The sequence below is a fragment of the Saimiri boliviensis genome, chromosome 1 (assembly GCF_048565385.1).
Source record: "Saimiri boliviensis isolate mSaiBol1 chromosome 1, mSaiBol1.pri, whole genome shotgun sequence".
Taxonomy (NCBI): Eukaryota; Metazoa; Chordata; class Mammalia; order Primates; family Cebidae; genus Saimiri; species Saimiri boliviensis.
In genome coordinates, this window is record NC_133449.1 from 187,214,236 (window position 1) to 187,231,848 (window position 17,613).

At 35.8% G+C, this 17,613-nt stretch overlaps 1 protein-coding gene and 1 pseudogene across 1 annotated transcript in view; one reads left to right on the top strand and one right to left on the bottom strand.

Moving 5' to 3' along the window:
• The window catches only part of SNX2 (sorting nexin 2), a 51,506-nt gene that overhangs the window by 4,832 nt on the left and 29,061 nt on the right, over positions 1-17,613 (bottom strand). Inside the window, exons 8-11 of the mRNA XM_003920656.4 lie at positions 9,658-9,733; positions 8,599-8,712; positions 8,252-8,345; positions 6,622-6,827 (exon numbers count right to left, since the gene is read on the bottom strand). Of these exons, the coding sequence (XP_003920705.1) occupies positions 6,622-6,827; positions 8,252-8,345; positions 8,599-8,712; positions 9,658-9,733 (490 nt within the window). The remainder of the gene's footprint in view (positions 1-6,621; positions 6,828-8,251; positions 8,346-8,598; positions 8,713-9,657; positions 9,734-17,613) is intronic.
• LOC141581789 (heterogeneous nuclear ribonucleoprotein A1-like) lies at positions 14,529-15,404 on the top strand (annotated as a pseudogene).

Consider the following 17,613-nt stretch of genomic DNA (forward strand, 5'->3'; position numbering starts at 1 on the left):
ATGCTCCCAAATATAAGAGGTGGGAAGTGATGTCTACATTTATGGATTAGAAATAACATGACGAGTATATTATTGCATAGTGACTTAACCTAGTGTATGCTTAATAATCAGTAAGTACAGCTATTGTGGATTACTTCTAAATAACATACACATGTAAATGTAGTTATAAACTGTTCAGCTTTCTATTAAAAGTACAAAGGATAGCTTAGTATTTTGGAAAAAATGTCTAATTCAACAGCATTTATCTCTTATGACAATTTTTAAAAATGTGATGACATTAAAAAATCCAATCAGCCAGAAACCAAAGTATTTTTCCTATTTTTCCAAAAGAATTCTTACAGGTCGTGAACATTTTAAATTAACCAGGACAACAGATATCCAGGGCAAACTGGGAAGTCAAAGCACCTTATCTATGGGTATTTAAATCCACTTTGCTATATTTAATTTATCTCAGATAATTTCTCCTTTTATTAGTAAGTAAATCTTACGTCCCCTTTGTCTCCTTTTCTTGTATTTAAAAGACCACATTTTTTTCCTAAAACATCCCTTATTATAAATTAACTTTGCTTTAGTCAAATTAATTTAAGCTAAAATCCAAAAGTAACACATCTAATACAAACAAATTGAGAAAAAGCAACTATCATTTAAAACAGCAGTATTCAATCCTTTGGCTTCCCTGGGCCACAATGGAAGAACAATTGTCTTGGATCAAACATAAAATATACTAACAACAGGTGATGAGCTTAAAAAAAAAAAAAGAAATTATATATATATATATATATATACACACACACACACACACACACACACACACACACACAATCTCATGACATTTTAATAAAGTTTATGAATTTGTGTTGGGCTGCATTCAAAGCTGTCCTGGGCTGCATATTGGAACAGGCTTGATTTAAGACAAACAATCCCTCTCACCTCTGACACACACACACGCACACACACACACCCCCCCGCCACACACACACCCACACCCATACACACAACCAATCAAAAAGTAATTTAAGATTTTAGGCCTAGTCTTGCTTTAAGGGAACAGGGCCATATCTGTTCATTTCTGAATTTCTCTGTTCAATAACAATTTAATTCCTTAAAATATGTATCAATACAGAGAAAAAGCTAAAGAACATGCCCTTTAATTCAATATTTGCTTACATTCTTAATGTATATCAACTGGCTTTTTTATTGATATGCTAAATCTAAACTAATTTGGTTCCTGTCCAGTTTATTATCTCATAGTATTCCAAAACCAGGACATGTTTATTGTGGTACAAATGCAGGAGCTATGATAAAGGTAAGAATACTAAAGTCAGGTTATTTCAGGAAAAAAAAAATCTTAAATATACAAATTAACTTTTTCCTCGTTTTTTTACCTTTGTTAACAAAATAATAGAAAAGAAAAGAAAAAAAGAACCAGCACCATAGTCAAACTTCTAACAATTAATTAAATCAATTAAATTGTAGCAATGCTTCCCCTTGTATGCCAGGATACTAATCTACTCTAGTAGAATCATTAGAAGAGGGATAAGTTTACACTGATCATCCATGTAGGACCTCCATTCCCCTGCCAATTTATGGCATACATTTGTATGCAAGCTGGTCTAGGTTACGTAAGATTGCAGATGTCTAACAGTTTTCTTGGCCCATCAGGAAATTTGATGCTACAATTTTAATTGTTACCATATTCTAATTCAGTTAATCCGAAAATATGCTGCCCAGCTTCACGGTTCTGAAGAGGTGCTGAGTATTTATAGGCAAACAGTAAAGCATTTAAACCCTTTGGGGAACCCAAGGGGCTGATATCCAGAATTTACAAAGAACTAAAGCAGATCTACAAGAAAAAAACAAACAAGCCCATTCAAAAATGGGCAAAGGACATGAACAGGTACTTTACAAAAGAAGACATACAGGAGGCCAACAAACATATGAAAAAATGCTCATCATCACTGGTCATCAGAGAAATGCAAATCAAAACCACATTGAGATACCATCTCACACCAGTTAGAATGGCGATCATTAAAAATTCGGGAAACAACAGATGCTGGAGAGGATGTGGAGAAATAGGAACACTTCTACACTGTTGGTGGGAATGTAAATTAGTTCAGCCATTGTGGAAGACAGTGTGGCGATTCCTCAAGGACCTAAAAATAGAAATCCCATTTGACCCAGCAATCCCATTACTGGGTATATATCCAAAGGATTATAAATCATTCTACTACAAGGACACGTGCACACGAATGTTCATTGCAGCACTGTTTACAATAGCAAAGACCTGGAACCAACCCAACTGCCCAACGATGATAGACTGGATAGGGAAAATGTGGTACATATACACCATGGAATATTACGCAGCCATCAAAAAGGATGAGTTCACGTCCTTTGTAGGGACATGGATGAACCTGGAAACCATCATTCTCAGCAAACTGACACAAGAGCAGAAAATCAAACACCGTATATTCTCACTCATAGGCGGGTGCTGAACAATGAGAACACAAGGACACAGGGAGGGGAGCACTACACACTGGGGTCCGTTGGGGGGAAATGGGGGAGGGGCGGGGGGTGGGGAAGTGGGAAGAGATAGCATGGGGAGAAATGACAGATACAGGTGAGGGGACGGAAGGCAGCAAACCACACTGCCATGTGTGTACCTATGCAACAATCTTGCATGTTCATCACATGTACCCCAAAACCTAAAATGCAATAAAATAAAATGCAATAAAAAAAAAAAAAAAAAAATTTTTTTTTTTTTTTGAGATGGAGTTTCACTCTTGTTACCCAGGCTGGAGTGCAATGGCGCGATCTCGGCTCACCGCAACCTCCGCCTCCTGGGTTCAGGCAATTCTCCGGCCTCAGCCTCCTGAGTAGCTGGGATTATAGGTACGCGCCACCATGCCCAGCTAATTTTTTGTATTTTTAGTAGAGACAGGGTTTCACCATGTTGACCAGGAGGGTCTCGATCTGTTGACCTCGTGATCCACCCGCCTCGGCCTCCCAAAGTGCTGGGATTACAGGCTTGAGCCACCGCACCCAGCCCAAAAAAATTTTTTAATATGTTTTATAAATTGGAATCCCCTACAAAAATTACTTATAAAGAGTTTTAGTGCTAAAAACATTAAGAACCATTGCCCTCAAGCTCTGACCCTACTTTAGTGGTTCACAGAAGCCCAATACATGACAATGCTTATAGGGATACAGCCAAAATCTGTAGTTCTAAATTGCAGAGGCCATGTAGTGTACAAAAGAGTAAAACAGGAGTTTCCTGAAACAAAGCCAGACTTAGGCAATATTTTGAAATGGGTACAATTTAGCTTTTTCTTTTGTGTTCTAATTTCTGATGTTCTCTGCTCTCAACAATGGCTCTATATTAATCCCCAAAGTACTCCTAACTTGCAGAATTATCATCAGAAAAGTACTCTCGAATGCCGGGCGCAGTGGCTCAAGCCTGTAATCCCAGCACTTTGGGAGGCCGAGGCGGGTGGATCACGAGGTCGAGAGTTCGAGACCATCCTGGTCGTCATGGTGAAACCCCGTCTCTAGTAAAAATACAAAAAATTAGCTGGGCATGATGGCGTGTGTCTGTAATCCCAGCTACTCAGGAGGCTGAGGCAGGAGAATTGCCTGAACCCAGGAGGCGGAGGTTGCGGTGAGCCGAGATCGCGCCATTGCACTCCAGCCTGGGTAACAAGAGCGAAACTCCGTCTCAAAAAAAAAAGTACTCTCAATAGGGATGAAACTAAAGGTTAATTAATATTAAGCAGCTATTAGATAATAAGCAAACAAAAATAGGGCAAAGTTCTTGAACAGCTCATTCACAGAAAAAGAAATGTAAATGGTTTATCATTTCTAAAGATGCCTTGATTCACACTAAGTAAATGACAACTTATTAAAAAAAAAAAAAAAACCCTTCATTCTTGGGTGGTAGTAAAAAGAAATACGTACTGGTTAGGGCACAAAGTAAAATCTCTTTGAACAGTAATTTGGCAATACTGAAATTTAAAATGCTTATAACCTTTGGTCAGCAATTCTACGTACAGAATCTTTATGACCAAAGAGTTATCAAAATACTTGATTTTTTTAAAGACTAGACTATAATTCAAGGAACATCTAAACGTTATATGATGGAATGCTATACAACCATTAAAAAGACATCTACGTATGTTGATAGGGAGACTGCCCTAATAAGTGGAGTGGGTGAAAAGGCAGACAAAGAACAGTACACACAGTGTATTCCTTTTTGACAAAGGAAGGGAGAGAGAGAAAGGGGATGGAAGGAATAAACAGAAAGAGGGAGATAATTAGTTTTAGGTACATGTACAGCTAATTCTGTAAAGACACACAAGAATCTAATAGTTTATGACAGAGGTCAGAGACTATAGGTCTTAGTTATGCAGGGAAATTAACCTTGCTGGGCTATTAAAACTGTCATATACATGCATTATTTTTTCAAATACAAATAAATTAGTTTAAAACAGAGAATAAGACAAAAATAAAAACCATAAAAATTACCTGTCACCTCCTTCCATATATCTCGATTACTTTGTGCAGTTGATCTAAGCTAAATTTCAGTAGAAACCAATCTTAAAGAGCTTAATTTACCTAAAGGCAACTTGACCACAGCTCTTTAACTCTTTCAGTCAATGAATCATTAATTCAGTATTTCCCCAAATGTGTGCCATGTATGTAAATAGATATTTAGTGGAAAATAATTCTCGTTGATATGAACTTAGAAGCCTCTGGATTAAAATTTCTTTTCTTTTCATTCCTAGCTAGTTCTGAGCTTTTAAAACGCATTCTGAATCTCGCAAACAGGGATACTGTATACATACGTAACTTCCCAAACTTAGCTAACTGTAATCCATCTTTTGGTGCCAGTGTTCTATAGAAAATATTTTGGAAAACATTAATATAACTATAATTTAATGAAATATAATAATATAGCAAAAAGACTTAGGATATGAGGAAAGCTGTTTCTGAGGGATCAGTATCCATTATACAGGCAGGCCATCACTGCCAGGGGGTCTCGTTCCAGGCTAGCTCTTATTACCAGGTATGTACTCTTACAGACACTGCCCAACCTCCCTTTTTTGAGCCACAGGTTTTTTGGAAGTGTCACACTTTTTTATAACAGTTCTCACGATATTGGGAGCTCTGGTAAGAAGTGAGAGTAGGTGGAACAAGTCTGTAAACTAGATCTCCATATATCACAAGCTGCCTGTATATAATGAAGTATACTCTGACAACTGCTATCTACATTAACATTCTAAATATTGAAAAATTAATTACCAACAGCATAAGGAATAACATTTAGAACAATAAATACAAGTAAAATTGGCAATTTTATAAAATAAGTAAAAGCACCATTCCGAATTGCTAAGAATGCTCTAGTAATAAATGTCACTAGTAGCTTGAGAACAGAACCATCAATAAATATGCTCATTGCAGATGAGTACTAACTTGATCACAGACCTTAGCTGAAAAAATTTTGCATAAGAAAGAAGCAAGTTCGCCGGGCGCGGTGGCTCAAGCCTGTAATCCCAGCACTTTGGGAGGCCGAGGCGGGTGGATCACGAGGCCGAAAGATCGAGACCATCCTGGTCAACATGGTGAAACCCCGTCTCTACTAAAAATACAATAAAACTAGCTGGGCATGGTGGCACGTGCCTGTAATCCCAGCTACTCAGGAGGCTGAGGCAGGAGAATTGCCTGAACCCAGGAGGCGGAGGTTGCGGTGAGCCGAGATCGTGCCATTGCACTCCAGCCTGGGTAACAAGAGCGAAACTCCGTCTCAAAAAAAAAAAAAAAAAAAAAAAAAAAAAAAAAAAAAGAAAGAAAGAAGCAAGTTCTCACTAACTTTCTAGATGTTTAAATTAAAGGTAAAACGTAAATACCCAGTACCCCCCAAACCCCATAACTAATATCTATAATAATAATTCAAAGATCTTAAAGTCTCTTCTGAAACATGATACATGGAGTAGTGTTCAGTTCAGTTTAACTGTCTGAATACTGGAGATATCTGTAGAATACTAGTTTTTATTAACTGGATTACTTTCTCAACTATTCAGAAATTGGACTATTATATTTAAGTATTACCATTCAATAACACAATTTATGATCTAATAGAGTCCCATCTCATCTATAAACACATGGGGACTACACATTTGAGTATACAAACAGAAAGTCTCATTACATCCAAATTCATGATAAAGTCCCAATTAAACATATTCACTGCAATGATCCTTTCTGGTTTTATCCCACTCATTACAGTCAGCTTTACTAATGATAATAATGTCCAGTGAGTAGTCTCGGTTAGTGCTAGAATGAGCAAATGAATGCTATCAGTTAGTTACAAACTTGTATAAGCAAACACATAAGTAAATGTGTAATGTTTTCTATCTTATCTATCATTCCTTAGACCTGTTAAAAACATTAATTCTGTCTATTGTACTGTGCAAGTCATAGGGAGGAAAGTATTAAGTTATGGATACTTATCTTGAAGCCATTTTATTTGTGCTAGTATATGAGGAATTTAGACAAATACATAACTAATAGGAAACAAAATACTTTTTAAAGCACATGAGAAAAGTGAGAAGAATGTAAGAAAGGGCTTACTTTCACTGCAGCAATAAGACGAATGTAGTCACTAAGTAGTTCTGAGAACATATAAAAGTCAGCAAAAGCTTGTTCTTGATGTAACTGGTCTATCTTCTCCTCAACCTCTGCAAGCTGAGACAAAGCTCTAGATAAAGCAGTATGATCCTCAGAATTACCTAACATGGCAGCACTTTTAGCAAAGGCAGCTGTGTTGGCTGAAAGTTCTGAAATAAAAAATGTTTGTACTTTTAGTGTTCATTAGTAAAATCTAAAAATATTGTATTGATTTTTCAACTTTTTTCTAAATTTTACCTATTCACAAGTTGCTCAAATAATATTTTAAATTAATTAACATGGAACAATTAGACATTAAAATGCCTCAGGCATAAATGCCAAGTGCTCGGAGATCTACCGAAAACTAAGACAAATCACTGCTTATTTTCCAAGCGGATGAACTATGTTTAAATCATTTAATATAAAAATCTGACTCTTCTTTATTTTCCCACAGTGTTCACTGTTTCTCTGTTCATTCCGAAAAGTGAAATTTATTTTTAACATGAGAAGCACTGGCAATACTCACAACTGATTTATACATTTCTGGCCTTTAAATATTTGTCATTGAAAATAATGTCTGTAATTTTTAATGAGAATATTATTTAGCTAACAGAACAAAGGTAAAATTATATATACAATTAACATAAATTTTATTGTCTTTTTCCTTTGTTGTACAACAATGCTCAGTAAAATATTAGAATTTCTAAAAAGATTTATAATGTGATCAATTCAGATATTAAGAAAAGATGTTTACAAGCTGAATACTATCCACAACTAACAATTACATTGCCTGGAAATTGCTCTGTTGCTCTATGTTATGCAAAGTTCTCCAAAAGAGCCATAAAGCCCATTCCCTAAGAGATACGTAATTCAAATGGCAAAAGCTGTTATAAACTACTTTCAATAAGTGTATTAGTAAGTTTCTATAATTATCTTAATAAAATGTATTGCTAGTAATGTTATATAGTATTTACTTATTAAACATTATGGACAATTGATACTTAAATCGCTGGATTCTTTAAAAATAAATCAAAAAACTATAATTTCACTGTGGATTAAAATATTACAATTCAAATTTTCTATAATTTAGAAAAACCAAATATTGTGGTTCAAAAATAAAGAAAATACTTCAAAGGATTTTACAGAAAATAGAGGCACAAAACAAATACTTTTGGAAAATTTTTTTTCCAAAAAATTTTCAAAAAGCAATTTTCAAATCTCAAGTATTTTTATTATAATAAATTGCTAATTGATAAGACAACTTCATCCATTTAACTGTAACTTTACTTAACGAAGAGTTAATCAAGTGACCAAGTTTTAATCCAAAACTCAAATATAGTTTTTCTTTGTTCTTTTGTTAGCTCACATCTGTACCAGTTAACAAATAGTTTTATACGCTCATTATTTTTCTACTGCTAGATATTAGATCAAAATAGAACAAAAACTTTAAATAATAAAGTTGAAATAGAAAACATTCTCTTAAATGACTGTTTTCTCTCTTCCGCAATAACTTCACAATATTTACATAAAATTTCAATAAAATATTTTAATTAGTTTTACGGTGCTAACTACATAAGTAACAAGGCAAACAAACCTTTTCTATGACAGACCAAGGCTTCAACACTGGCATGAAGTTTCCTAAGTTGCTGATCCAGATTCTCAAATTGCTGCTGCTTTTCTTCAAACCACTAAGAAAAAAATGAAAAATGGAGCTAATTTAGAAAGAACAAACCATTGTAAATTAGGTTACCAATAGCAAGCTACATTCCCTGTTTTAAAGCAACAAATTAACCATGTATAACCATGGTGGCCAACTGATGTGGCTGAGAACTGAACTCAATAAGCAAATTAATATCCTATTTTCCACTTGTACAGCTTTAAAATGCAATTGTTGGGCTCATTAATTCATCTCATTATTCAAGTCGAAAAATCAGCTCTTACTGCATCCGATTCATTCATCTTGATTGTCATTTTGTTGACAGCGTCGGCAGCCTTGTTCACCATCCTCAATATTCCTGCTCCACTCAGAGCCTGTGTATTAACTGCTCTAGGCAGCTGGAATTGAATGACAAATAAGGGCAAACAAACCGGTTAAAAGCCTGGAGGTTTAACTGGGCACAAAAGTGATCCCCCTTCTCTCCCCGCCACACACACAAAATTTTTAAAAAGGAGGTTGTATTTTCTTCACTCTCATACATTTCAATAGTGAGATCTAATTTCTCAAATATAGTACTTGTACATTCTCAAAGGAAAACTTAAAAAATAGACTTTCCATTTGCTTTTCTTCTGCACGTTTACATTTAGATGGAACAAACACCCTATTTGTCAAAATATATTAAGAAATTGCCAGGTACCCTTACAATGGCCACCTGTTTGCTAACATAAATAAACTGTTTATAAGGAAAAAGAAAGTCTTGAGAAAAATCTCCTTATACTCAGTTAGCATTGCATGATTTTGAGTTTTTAAAACATTGTGCAACTCAAGTAAATTAAAGAAAAAAAAAAAAAACTCAAACTACAACTCAAATTGTTCTTAGAAGCCCAAAATATACCAAACATTTCAAATATAAAGAGCATCATGGTTATAATTTAGGCTTTCAAGTCACAAATTTGCACTTCAAAACCTTAAAAAGGATATCAGAATGTAGACAAGCAAATACACATTCAACGTTCTCTTTCTTTAAAACCAAGTTTGAATAAACTTATTTCAACATGATGCCTGAGGAACAACTTAGAGCATTCAGAGTACTTATAAACCATCCCCTTAAATCTTGTTTTAAGTGTTCAAGAAAGGGACTAACCATCTTATAAGTATCAAAGCAAAGATATTTTGCTACTAATTTAGCAAGAAAATTAAAGCACTAAACAAAAAACAAACAAAAAAAAAACCATTGTTTTATTCCACCTATTGCTCCAATTATTTATATGTAGTCATGTAAAGTATTACAATGACAAATAAAGAGAACATTTATAGATAAAAATTTAATACAGAAATAATACCTCTGAACTTTCCAAGAACTGCCTTAAATCAGGATCCTGTAGTAAAGTTGGATGTTTTACTGTTCTTTGAAGATACCTAGATTTAAGAGTAAAATTGCTCCTTTATCAGTAGCATCTTGAATTATATTTCAACAAAATGTTAAAAAACAGAAATACTAGGAAAAAAGATGTCCTCAGCACCTCCTATTAGTCTGTTCTCACTGTAATTGCTTAGAATCTTACAGCAACTTAATAATTATAAGGGTTACTGTTCATCTTTTGAAAATTGATATATCATGCAGTTTCCATAATTACGTAAAAAGAGAAATGGCAGGGGGTGGGAGTGGTGAGAACAAACTTCTCACTGCAAAGTATTAATGTTGTAAAAGAGTATGTGAGTTTGTTGAATAATTTTATCTTTCGGTGGAGTCATTATGTTCTCAACTATAATTTTAGAGTTCTAAGAAACATACTAATATAACTATATATATTACACTCAACCAAGTTTTAAATTGCTTTTATCACCAAAATGGGGAAGAGAGTCTTCCAATATTTTTTTGCATGTCAGCATATTTAAATGATCACAATTAGCTTTGGTTCTCACTTGACAGGAACTAAATTTTCTTCAATATTTTCCCCATATCTCTTCAAAGGTATTTATTCAATATTTCTATTTTTAAGGTTTTGCTATTTTTGGTGTCTTATCTAAATATGATACCATATAAAATCAAATAAATGAATACCACATAAAATGAATAAAAATGAAAAAGTTAGAAACACCACTATGAAATCAATTTCCCTTTATTAGAAAAGCTCAAATGTGCCTGTCAACCGTAATAAATTACCAATCATGATTTCATAAAAGGAAATAAGGTCAACTATTTGATGATTATCGATTATTCATCTAATCCCATTAAAAACAAATGCTATCTTCCCCCAGGTTAATAACTACATGCCGTAATATTTCAACTATAATATTTTTACCTCACAATAACATTTATTTCTTTAGAATAAATGTAGTCAGTAATTTCTTCTACCTTTTTATAAGATTATAAAATATGCCTAAAATTAATGTTCCCAAAAAAGTGATAACCTTTCTAACAGCAAATTCTATACATTGATCAAAATGACTATTAAAATGTTAACTTCTGTTTTTATAAATTTAAATAAAATATACAGCATACTAAACTTCATTTTAAGTCAGTAGTCCACATAAGAAGTCATTATACTAGAACCAGAGCATTTAACAGATATCTGCAATACAATCTATGCTGTGGTTTAAAAAGATACTTGCTGCCTATATTATGAAGCCAAAAAAGGGCAATAGCAAGAACACTAATCCTGCAGGTTTGAGAAATACTGGTGTTTTCCCACTTGAATTTGACTTACAATTTTAACACTGAAGTTTTCTCACAATATATGCTTTTTAGTTGTTTAGACTAAGTACTACTTGAAGGCAGTTTGTTTAAGTTGCTAATCTCAATGCATACAACAGCTGGATAATGGCAGGTCTTCAGATATTTGTAAAAATCAAACAAACAAATATCCAAGAAAGACAAAACATCTAGTACCTAACCTCTAAGAAATATTCCAGTATTTCAAACCTAAGTGGAAATATCTTGTATCATTTATACTCTAAAACAGCTTTCCAAAGTGAGTTCTGTAGAATACTAGTCTCACTTAATATTCATGAAAAAGACTGATTCCATCAACAAAGAAAGTTTGAAATATATATATTCCTGTCTTTAAAATTAATATCAAACAGCATTTTATTAAGTGTTATGAGAACTCCTATAGAAAATAACCCTGGTTTAACTTTGTTAAACCTGATGTTAACAAAACTCAATTGACTGTAGATTTTTTTCATTCTACTACATATTAGCATTCTGAAGAATCAATTTTGAAAATGATATTCCAGAAAAAGGACATAAAACTTTCCTTCTTAAGGGCAACATGAAATAAAGCACAACTGAAATATATATACATATATTTTTTAGTTTACACATGTCTCATATATATAAGCTTATATGCCTTTACAAATATAAGCTTATATAATGTTGAAAGAAAAGAAACATAAAATGGATTTTAAAACAATATTTATAAACATACACCAATTCAGAATTAAGACCAAAGACATGGTTGTAATATAAAGGAAAGGCACAGAACAAAAAGGGAAAATGAGAGTAAGAAGAAGATAGGAAAAGAGGTATGGGGAGAAACTGAAACACTGAAAAAAGATATGAAAAACAAAGAAAGTAATCAATATCACACCTAGTAAGAGGTGGTGAAAGCAACAGAGTTACAAATATTTATCTTGCTTAAAATAAAACACAAATGCACATAGTGGGAGAACAAAAAGGTAGAAACAGCCTGGGTCTTGGATGACACTGACTTGTTTATTCAACAAATACTGAGTTCTTATAAGTACTGTATTGAGTACTTGGAATATATCAGCAAGCAAAAGAGACTAAGTTTCCTTCCCTGGTGAAGCTTACATTTAAGTACAAGATAGACAATAATCTATAAACATACATATTATAAAGTAGGTGACAAGGTGGTGGCAAAAGCTATGGGAAAAAAAGACAGAACAATGGGTAAATGGAATCAAGTATTTAAGATGCGGTTGGTGGCAATATACATATAATAGGTCAGAAGGAAGCCAATCGTTGGAATAGGCTTCACTTGAAAGGTGTTATTTGGCCGGGCGCGGTGGCTCAAGCCTGTAATCCCAGCACTTTGGGAGGCTGAGGCGGGTGGATCAAGAGGTCAAGAGATCAAGACCATCCTGGTCAACATGCTGAAACCCCGTCTCTACTAAAAATACAAAAAAATTAGCTGGGCATGGTGGCACGTGCCTGTAATCCCAGCTACTCAGGAGGCTGAGGCAGGAGAATTGCCTGAACCCAGGAGGTGGAGGTTGCGGTGAGCCGAGATCGCGCCATTGCACTCCAGCCTGGGTAACAAGAGCGAAACTCCATCTCAAAAAAAAAGAAAGGTGTTATTTGAACATTTGAACTTGAACAAGGAATGAGTTAGCCGTGCAGACACCTAGGAGCAAAGCATTCTAGGCAGAGGGAGCAGGTAGTCGAAAAGACTGCAAGGTAGGAAAATGCCACGGTGTTTGAGAAGCAGCAAAAAAGGTTAGTTTGGCCTAAAGCAGAGTGAGTGATCAAGGAAGATATGAGATTGAATGAGTCACACAGTGAGTAGTGCAGGTCATAGAGAGTCTTGTAGTCCATTATAAGGCCTCTAGCTTTTATTGTGTAAAATGGGGGAATGGGGTTGGGGTGGGGAGGGGTTAATATGACCTGATTTATAGTTTAGAATGACTACTGTAAGTTCTATATTAAAGTAGAAGAGCCAAGAATGAAAGCAGAGACAATTAGGAGACTACTGCAGTTAATTAACACCTTCGGACTAAAAGTCAGTAGAATGGTGAGAAAAGGTTGTATTATCAGACATCAGAAAGAAGCAACAGAATTTCCTGATGAATTAGATAATCCTGAACAGTTGCCTACTCTAAACTCTTTGATGTGAAAGAGTGAATTAGTTAATCTAAATTAACTGTTTAGGCTAGATGGGTTTTTAAATGCTTGAAATGAACACAATCCTAACTGACACACTTAAACTGTTTGTTTATTTATTTATTTGAGACGGAGTCTTGCTCTGTTGCCCAGGCTGGAGTGCAGTGGCAAAATCTCGGCTCAGTGCAACCTCCATCCCCGAGGTTCAAGCAATTCTTCTGCCTCAGCCTCACAGGTAGCTGGGATGACAGGTCTGTGTCACCACGCCTGGCTACTTTTTTTCTGTAGTTTTAGTAGAGTCGAGGTTTCACCATGTTGGTCAGGCTGGTCTTGAACTCCTGACCTCGTGGATCCACCCTCATCAGCCTCCCAAAATGCTGGGATTACAGGCATAAGCCACCGTGTATGAGACAGAGTCTCACTCTGTTGCCAGACTGGAGCGCAGTGGTGCTATCTCAGCTCACTGCAACCTCTGCCTCCTTGGTTTAAGTGATTCTCCTGCCTCAGCCTCCAGAGTAGCTGGGACTACAGGTGCATGCCACCATGCCCACCTAATTTTTTGTATTTTTAGTAGAGATAGGGTTTCCCCATGTTGGCCAGGATGGTCTCAATCTCTTGACTTCGTGATCTGCCCTCGGCCTCCCAAAATACTGGGATTACAGGGGTGAGCCACCACACCCGGCCTTACACTTACACTTCAAAGAGGAATGCATGTAAGTAATTTACCCAAGGTCACATAGAAAGTGTGTAGTGTTAGTTCAGGTTTCAATTAAAAAGGAATTCTAAATCTTGCACACTCATTATCATGCTCTAAATTTCTCGTTTTATATCTGCAGATGTGTATCCTTACCTATAAATACACTCAATATGATCTAAAGATGTGAAGCACTCTCAAGAAAACCAAGCAAGTGATGTTAGGGATACTCTTACTAGAACTAGTCTTTGCTTACTTTACTGAGTGTGGCACAGGGGAATACTTGGGTATTTAAGCACTCCTTTTCTCTTCCTAACCTCTAATACCAGATATTTATCCTCTCATTCAAGCTAGCCATCTGGATTATCTAAGTTTGAGCAAACAAACATGCAAATAAACATCATACTATTAAATAAAGTAATACAAAGAAAATACTTCCCTAACCCACAGATCGAGCTAGGCTGGGTATCTCACAGACGTACCCGTTTGATGTTTAAAGTTCAAGAAATATCGGCCCGTGGATGCTGCCGAAGAAGCATCGTTAAAGGCTCTCTTCTCCCTGTGATCGTGTCTAAGTCAGAGTCTCCTAAAGAGCCCTAACAGCTGAGGAAGCTCTTCACTGGAGGGTTGAGCTTTGAAACAACCAATGAGAGCCTGAGGGGCCATTTTGAGCAATGAGGAACGCTCACAGACTGTGTGGTAATGAGAAATCCAAACACCAAGCGCTCCAGGGCCTTTGGGTTCCTCATGTATGCAATTGTGGAGGAGGTGGATGCAGCCATGAATGCAAGGCCACACAAAGTGGATGGAAGAGTTGTGGAACCAAAGAGAGCTGTCTCAAGATTCTCAAAGATCAGGTGCCCACTTAACTGTGAAAAAAATATTCGTTGGTGGCATTAAAGAAGACACTGAAGAACATCACCTAAGAGATTATTTTGACAGTATGGAAAAACTGAAGTGATTGAAATCATGACTGACCCAGGCAGTGGCAAGAAAAGGGGCTTTGCCCTTTGACAACCATGACTCTGTGGATAAGACTGTCATTCAGAAATAGCATACTGTAAACGGACACAACTGTGAAGTTAGGAAAGCCCTGTCTTTCCTAACTTCATCCAGCCAAAGAGGTCGAAGTGGTTCTGGAAACGTTGGTGGTGGTTGTGGAGGTGGTTTCGGTGGGAATAACAACTTTGGTCGTGGAGGAAACTTCAGTGGTCATGGTGGCTTTGGTGGCAGCTGTGGTGGTGTATATGGTGACAGTGGGGATGGCTATAACGGATTTGGTAATGATGGAAGCAATTCTGGAGGTGGTGGAAGCTACAATTATTTTGGCAGTTATAACGATCAGTCTTCAAATTTTGGACCCATGAAGGGAGGAAACTTTGGAGGCAGAAGCTCTGGCCCCTATGGTGGTGGCAGCCAATTCTTTGCCAAACCATGAGACCAAGGTGGCTATGGCGGTTCCAGTAGCAGCAGTAGCTATGGCAGTGGCAGAAGATTTTAATTAGGAAGAAAAGCTTAGCAGGAGGGGAGAGCCAGAGAAGTGACAGGGAAGCTACGGGTTACAACAGATTAGTGAACTCAGCCAAGCACAGTGGTGTCAGGGCCCAGCTGCTACAAAGAAGACATGATTTAGACAAATACTCATATGTATGGGCAAAAAACTCGAGGACTGTATTTGTAACTAATTGTATAACAGGTTATTTTAGTTTCTGTTCTATGGAAAGTGTAAAGCATTCCAGCAAAGGGTTTTAATATAGATTTTTTTTTCCTTTTTTTTTTTTTTGCACCCATACTGTTGATTGCTAAATGTAATAGTCTGATCGTGATGCTGAATAAATGTCTTAAAAAAAAAAAAGAAAGAAAGAAAGAAAGAAAGAAATATCACAGGGGACAGGGAGAAAAAAAAGAAAAAAAATCACAGAAAAATCACTTTAGAAAAGCTGGTTATATGAAAGGGTAAGAAAAATGCAATTTTAAAATCCTGTATGGATTAAAAAATAAATGTGTACAGGAAATTTGGCTTGGATAGAAGAATTAAGATTAGATAAAAAGAAATTATTTCAGTTTCTTTCCTTCTATAATCTTTATGCCTATATTGTCTTCAGTGATTTTTTTTCTAATTGAAAATGAACTTTTCCCTCATACTATACCATTTCTTTCTTTTTTTTCACTATTGCAAATTCCACTATGGTAGCATTTAACAAGTAACATTTATCAGTAAACAAAGTGCCTTTATACACATACTGGGGTCAAGTTTCAATATCCCTTAAAACTCTCCTTAATATTTCATACTGCACGAAGGTATGGTAAGTACTATGCAATGCAGTCAAGTTAGAAGAAAGGTAAATGTAGAATCAAATTATATGTCCTTGGTACAATAAATCTTCATTAAGTTCCTTATCAAGCATGCCATCTGAAATACTTCAAATTTGCTCATCGAAAAATAAGACTTGAAAGGTCTCTCAAAGGGTCATGGCTACATTTTCAGGAAAGACTAGGCAAAATCAAGGCAGACCATTATCTACCTTTATTCTTAAAAATATTCAGTCTATGACCTCTCCTACAATAGAATCAATTCAAATGCCTAATCTAAATTTCTCTTGATGCAATTTAAATCATTTTTATGAGTAACTGCGAATTCTCACAGACATAATCCCATCTTCTCTAATGTAAGATTTTAAACTACATATTCTTTAGCTTTTCTTAAATTGTTCAAATCTAACTTCTCTGTGGCATTTTTCTTAAAATTTAAACAATTTACTACCGAAAACCAGAAATAAGTTGCCTTGAAATAGTTTTTCACAAATTATAAAAAATAATTTGTGACCCAGAGAAATAGATACCATCCCCAAGACCTGTCCTACCCACCCTAACCATTGATTTTAAGCCAGAGAAAAATAAAGAACAGGGGCCCAGGTGAGGTGGTTCACACTGGTAATCCAAGCACTTTGGGAGACTGAGGCACGTAGATACCTGAGGTCAAAGTTGGGAGACCAGCCTGGCCAACATGGAGAAACATCGTGTCTACTAAAAATACAAAATTAGCCGAGTGACTCGTCTCAAAAAAACACAAAAATAGACAATACATAAGTGAATGAACATGGCTGTGTTCCAATAAAACTTTATAAAAAGAAAAAAATATAGCCAGGAGCGGTGGCTCAAGCCTGTAATCCCAGCACTTTGGGAGGCCGAGGCAGGTGGATCACGAGGTCAAGAGATGAAGACCATCCTGGTCAACAAGGTAAAACCCCGTCTCTACTAAAAATACAAAAAAATTAGCTGGGCATGGTGGCGCGTGCCTGTAATCCCAGCTACTCAGGAGGCTGAGACAGGAGAATTGCCTGAACCCAGGAGGCGGAGGTTGCGGTGAGCCGAGATCGCACCATTGCACTCCAGCCTGGGTAACAAGAGCGAAACTCCGTCTCAAAAAAAAATAAAATAAAATAAAAAAATATAAAGGAAAATAAAGAACAAACAAACAATGAAATTAGAAAGTTTCAAGCCAAGGTTAACTACCAACTTGTATCTTAAATGCTGGGATTTAAGATTATTTAAATTTGTTTTCTCACTTTTTCAAGAATAAATTTTTAAGATTATGGAAGTGGGATTCTTCCCATTCTCCCATCCATTCCCCTTTTAGTCTGCCTCAATGAAGGTAAGTCTTCAAAGCTATAGAAAATGTGTTGAGTCAAGTACTCTAAAGGAAAACAGAGCATATATATTAGTCTTTAAGTACAGTCCCTCATATCAGTAGGGGAT